The following is a 6,564-nucleotide window of genomic DNA, read 5'->3' as shown; positions in this document are numbered from 1 at the left end:
ATTCTACTGTGCGACTGTCGTAGTCAAGATTTCATGGGTAGTTCGAATGTCGACGTCGTCGACCGTTCCTACCAAGCCAGCCAGCAGCCATCTTCACTTCATTCAAACCATTTACTTGGAAGTACTCATCGCCAACATGTGTCCCGGGTCATGTGAATAGGTTATACCATTTATTGTTTTTGACTACTTGTCCATTATAAATCATTATTATTATATTATTCATTATGCACCTGTAGCGCATAATTTATTATTTATTATTATTGCGTAATTGAATTATCGATAACAATACGTAACTGAACGAAGTACACCGTGACCTGTGGACCGTTGATAGGTACACCGGCGTATTTGCATCCAACATTACTCCCCCCTTGGAAGACCTGGGGTCCTTTCAACGTTGATTGTCGACTGGACGAGACTACCCAAGAGTTTAGTTTCAATCATGAAGTTGGTTTGCTCGGTCATGTGATTACATTATTTTTTTTTTTAAAAATATCCTATACTCCCCTTCAGAGCATGGTCGCTACATTTGGCAATTTCAATTTGAGTTTAAGAAAGGGAAGTGTAGGAAGACAAGGATAAATTATGTTGAAGATGTTGAAGATTCTTCCATAGGCAGCACTGCCAGCTTTACTACTGGACGTTTCATACTACCATCACTTGTTCGAACTGTTGCCACACGAACGACACCGTCCTGTCCGGGATGCGTGTTTTCGATTCGACCAAGTTTCCAGAACAATGGGGGCTGATTTGGTGTTTGTACTAATACAAGGTCTCCGACCTTTACGTTAGGTTGGTGCTGAACCCACTTGGAACGGCCCTGTAGGGTTGTCAAATACTCGGAGGCCCACCGTGTCCAAAAGGATTGGTATATTTGTCGGAGAAGTTCCCAACGATTCATCCGATTCTGGGCGATATGAGTTTGGTCGGGTTCAGGAATGGCGGTTAATGGCTGACCGATGAGGAAGTCTCCGGGTGTCAGTGCTCGTAAATCGTGTGGATCAGACGACATGGCAGTTAACGGACGAGAGTTCAACACAGCTTCAATCCTACTTGCTAAGGTTGTTAATTCTTCGAAGGTTAAGATTTGGGTGCCAACTACTCTTTTAAGATGAAACTTGACGGATTTGACGGCCGCCTCCCATAACCCACCGAAATGGGGTGCGGCCGGGGGATTGAAATGCCAGCGGCACGGAATGGCATCACTGACGGAATGTTGAGCTGCCGACGTCCTGAAGAGTTTCCGTAGCTCCTTGTCCGCTCCAATGAAGTTAGTCCCGCAATCTGAGTATATATCAGACGGTACCCCTCGTCGAGACACAAATCGATGTAAGGAGGCAATAAAAGAGTTGGTAGATAAATCTGACACGACTTCTACGTGGATGGCCTTGATGGACATACAGATGAAGACCGCTAAGTAGCATTTTGCAGAGGGTGAATTTCTCCGGCGTCCATCCTTGATTAACAGCGGTCCTGCAAAGTCGACGCCGACGTGGGAAAATGGACGTGATTGACGAACTCGTTGTGGAGGCAAGTCCGCCATGAATGGTTGCGGAATTCGTGGTTTATGACGTGCACACACTGTACATTTGAACACTAGTTGTCTGATGGCTGATCTTCCCGATATCACCCAATAGGTACGTGCTAATAGTGATGCGATTAGTTGTGGACCGGCGTGCAGATATGTGAGATGGTAATGCCGTATGACCAACGTTGTAAAATGTGACACTTTTGGTAATAGAATCGGGCATTGGGCAACCATTCTGGAGCGAGCGTGTGTAAGTCGCCCTCCCACACGAATGATACCTGTTTGATCGATGAATGGTGCCAATTGTGCCATTGAACGTGGGGAAATTTTTGGATCGTCAACATTCAATTGTGATACTAAAGCAGCGAGGCATGTACGTTGAGTGTCGATAATTATTGGGACCAGAGCCTGCTCTAACTCTGAGCGTTGTAGTGGGCCAACTGAAGTGGGTAGATGCTTGATTATTGTTATAAACCGTTGAACGTACGCAGTGACGCGTTGCATCCGTGTCAGTGACGAAAAGCGAAGGTACCATGCAGGGGATTGAAGTGACGTCACATTGCATATCACTGCATCTAATGGTTTATAGTCTGGTAATCCTGCTGGAGGTATTAACTCATAAGTTTCAGTTGGCCATTCCGATTCGACTAGACAAACGAAAGGAGGACCGTGCCAGTAGAGGGAATGATTGACGGTTTCCGACGGAAAGAGTCCCCGAGATACACAATCGGCAGGATTCAGTGCGGATGGTATGTATCGCCAGCGACATGGAGGCATCAACGAACTTATTTTGGCTAGGCGGTTCGTCACGAAAATCTTGAATTGTGATGGAGTTGACGTCAACCAAGACAAAACTACTTGGGAATCAGTCCAAGTGTAAACCGCTGAAATAGAAATATAATTTTCAAACGTTTCACAGAGCCGCTGTATCGTCTGAGCTAACAGGAGAGCACCGCATAGCTCGAGACGTGGTATTGTCAGTGAGTGATCAAGCTTCCCCAGTTTAAGTGGTGCTACCTTGGATTTTGATGTGATAAAGTATAGCTTTATCTGGCCGTTGACATCAATCGTGCGAAGATACACCACTGCTGCGTATCCTCTCTCAGATGCATCACAGAATCCGAGCAACTGCGTCACACAGTTAGGCGAAACCGCTATGTGTCGAGGTAGCTTAATTTCACGAACAAGATGTAGCTCAGATGCAAATTTTCCCCAAGACGTCATCAACGACGGGGGCAGCGGATCATCCCAATTTAAACCAGACTGCCAAATGGTTTGCATAAAGGACTTTGCCCAAAAGATGATTGGGGCTAGAGCACCCACCGGGTCGTACAATTTTGCTATGGTGGACAAAACCACCCGCTTTGTCATAGTTACTGGCATTGATGACGTATGGTAACTAAATGTATCGGTTACTGGATCCCAATGGAGTCCCAATATTTTTATGGACATATCGTCTTTGGGATCAAACGACGATTGAACCGCGTGGTCTCCTTGTGGAATCTGGCGTAGGATTTCACGACTATTTGACGACCATTTCTTCAACTCGAATCCTGCTTGCATCAAGAGTTGGACGAGGTCCGCTTGCCGTTGCAGTAGCGCAGAAATCGTGTCATCGCCTGACACAATGTCGTCGACATATGTTTGTGTTGACAATATATTTTGAGCTGATGGGAATTTGTGGCCGTCTTCACGTTCCAATTGGTGGAGGACTCGAATAGCCTGATAAGGTGAAGCGGATACTCCGTAGGTAACTGTGGTCAATTCGTAGTCTTGGAGTTCGTCTGATGGACAATTTCGCCATACAATGTGCTGGTAAGTGCGGTCATCAAGGTGTATTCGAATCTGGCGGTACATCTTGCAGATGTCTGCCGTGACCATGTAGCGCTTCAACCGACACCGGTGGAGTATCTGCGCAATGTCATTTTGGAGTTTAGGACCAGTATATAGTAGGTCGTTGAGAGAATAATTTGACGTGGATGCAGCAGATGCGTCGAACACCACGCGCAGTTTAGTGTTTATACCGTTGCGCTTTACCACTGCATGGTGTGGAATGTAATATTTCCCTGGCTGTTTTGAAATGACCATATGGCCCAAGGCTTCATACTCTTTCATAAAATCGCGATACTGGGCATACAAGTCTGGGTCTCGTTGTAATTTGTGCTCCAAATTATAGAAACGAGAGGTCGCCATTTTGTACGAGTCGCCGAGGATGGATGGACTACTTTTGAAAGGTAACGCTAACGAGAATCGACCTTGGTCATCCCTGCTCGTTGTCTGGGTGAAGAGCACTTCACATTTTTGGTCGTCTGTGAAAGGCTGAACAGGTGGTGATGGCTCTTCTATCGACCAAAACTGATGCATTAAGTGATCGAGTGACGGTTGAGTAGATAATAGTAGTGACACGCATGGAGACGGATCCGGGGCAGTTGTGTGTCCGATTATTACCCATCCAAGACTGGTTTCAAACGCCGAAGGGAATCCGTGGGCATGTAGTACTCTCACACAATCACCTAAAATATTGGCGTAGACATCTGCGCCGAGTAAAAACTCAATTGGTGCTGGATTATCAAATTCAGGGTCTGCCAGCTCAACATGGTTATATGTGTCTCGAATATCTCGACTTAACTGAGATGCGGGCATCGGACCCGTTATTTTTGATAGAATTAATGGGTCGCACGATATTTGTGGATTATTTGCGTGTCTGGGTTTGAACGTCAGATGAGTAGATCCCTTTGTAGCTGGTACATGTGCTTGTGATAACCCCATGACTGAGGTACTACAATGTCGACGTCTTAGGCCCAATCGAGACGCACACGCATGAGTGATGACGGAGATCTGAGACCCGGTATCGAGCAACGCACGAACTGGAGTCCACTCACCGATGTTGTTGCAGACATGGATTATGGCTGTTCCAAGAATAACATTTCCACTTGATTGGAATGTTCCGACAAACGGTCTTTCAACCCCTATAGAAGTTGACGTCCCCGGTGCTGTGATAACTGTAGACGCTGGTTCGGGAGCAACAGAGGTAGATGTCAATGCCGATGTCTTCTTGGGACGCTGATTGAGGTGAAGTAATGAATGATGTTTTCCAGAACAATCACGGCAAGAGTGTTTGGACGAGCATTCAGAAGTTTTATGTGTGGGACTGAGACAATTCATACACAGTCGCTTACTTTTGGCGAAGTCAAACCGTTGTTGAACACTGTACTGAGCAAACTTCGAACATTGATGCAGTAAATGAGTATCTTGACAAAGCTTGCACAATTTTGCGCCTGTACTGGAAGAAGCGAATAATAATGATTTTGAGGTTCCACTCTTATATGGTGATGGTTTTATGGGATGGGCGTTAATATTCTGAAGTACCTGACATCGAATTTGAACGAACTCTAACAATAAATTGAGTGTTGGAGTATCGACATAGTGGTATTCGGACTCAAACAGTCGCCGAGTACATGGATCTAATGCTCTTGATGCGATGTAGAATAGTAACAATCCTTCCAGGTCTTCAACGTCAAGTGCCTTAATTGCCGCGACGTTTTCTTGAAAGGTGGACAGGAAAGACTTCAAACTTGACAACGACTCTTTGACTAGTGGCGCAAAATGAAAAATTGCATCTAAGTGTGCGGTCACAAGTACGCGTTTATTGTCGTATATAGTGTGCAGATTGTCCCACACAATGTCATAATTGTCTTCTGTTAATGACAGCGAACGCAGCACACCACCAGCAGTGCCCGTAGTGGACGATAGTAAATGGTGGAATTTCTCAATTTTTGACACATCCGGATTGTTATGAACTAACGATGTAAATGTGTCCCGATATGTACGCCACTTTAAAAGATCGCCGTCAAACATGGGCAATTTAATTGTTGGTAGTGTAAGATGCTTAACATTGCTTTTCGGTGGTTCCATAACTGGGGGTCGCGGATCTAATTGTAGTCTCGTACCTAACGCAATGATATAGTAGTATTGTTCCATGAATTTTGTTTTGAACGACAGATGAGAATCAGTAAATTCGTCCTCGCGTGACAGTAAGAGGAGATTGTCCAAAACACTGTTGTGTTCAACGTTGAATTCTGTGACGAGTGTTTCTATATCTCGTTTTCGCGCACAAAATATAGGAGCTACGTCGGGATTTGATTCCACAGTAAGCGCAAGTTCGTACAAAGTCTTCATTTGTGTCATAGCATCACCCCGTTTTACAACACAACGCTTCAAAAAACGTTCTATACGATCGGAATCAGAATTGGCCTGCATTGTGGTATATCGATATTATTTACGTATTGAAAGCAAATTACGTGTTTACGTGTTTATTATAATAAAAACGAACTTGTGTGATTACGTGAATATGCCTTTCCGTAACACTAATAATATTATAATAATATTATCACACACAATTTGTGCCCAGGTCGTTGACCGTGAAACAAGATTATAATTAACAACAATCTTAATTGATATGCATGACGTAGACCCACAAACATTAATAATACTATTTTGACAATAATTATCACCGTGGTAATTACGATAGTCCGCGAACGATGTCTCCAACGTTTGATAATAATCGATTGCGGTAGTTATTATAATAATAATAATATTGGTAAAGGAAATAATAAAATTAGGTAATTTCTTTCTTAACGAACTATTCTCTTTTTTAATTTATATATTTTTTTTTATATATCCGGCTCGAAGGACCAAATGTAACGAACCAAACCCTAGGCAATGGCAGGGGAGTTGATTTCGTTTGTTTATATAATATATTCAGGTTAAAAATAAAATAACGGCAAGAACAATTCTTAATAGTAGCGTTGACAAATATAATGAATTAACGCAAAAGACGTAACACAATTAATAAACAATAAATTATAAATCATGGAATATATAATAATAGTAAATAAAGCGACGCTCGGCGCTATAGAATAATCATAAAAATGACATAGTATAATTGATAATACTAGTATGATAATCGATAATTCAGTACCGCCAAATAATAATAATTATGCGACGATAATGAATAATACTTAACCAACCGACCCACA

General features: G+C 43.2%; 1 protein-coding gene across 1 annotated transcript; it reads right to left on the bottom strand.

Moving 5' to 3' along the window:
• Positions 1-580: 580 nt before the first annotated feature.
• On the bottom strand, positions 581-5,785 carry LOC112601424. The gene has a single exon (XM_025349059.1). The coding sequence runs from the start codon at positions 5,783-5,785 to the stop codon at positions 581-583; it is 5,205 nt and encodes a 1,734-aa protein (XP_025204844.1).
• Between the last annotated feature and the right edge of the window lie 779 nt (positions 5,786-6,564).

This window comes from Melanaphis sacchari, unplaced genomic scaffold, assembly GCF_002803265.2.
Source record: "Melanaphis sacchari strain LSU unplaced genomic scaffold, SCAv2.0 Contig783_pilon_pilon, whole genome shotgun sequence".
In the NCBI taxonomy this organism is placed as follows: domain Eukaryota; kingdom Metazoa; phylum Arthropoda; class Insecta; order Hemiptera; family Aphididae; genus Melanaphis; species Melanaphis sacchari.
The sequence above is the reverse complement of the archived record's forward strand: the minus strand, read 5'-3'. Positions and strand labels throughout refer to the sequence as shown.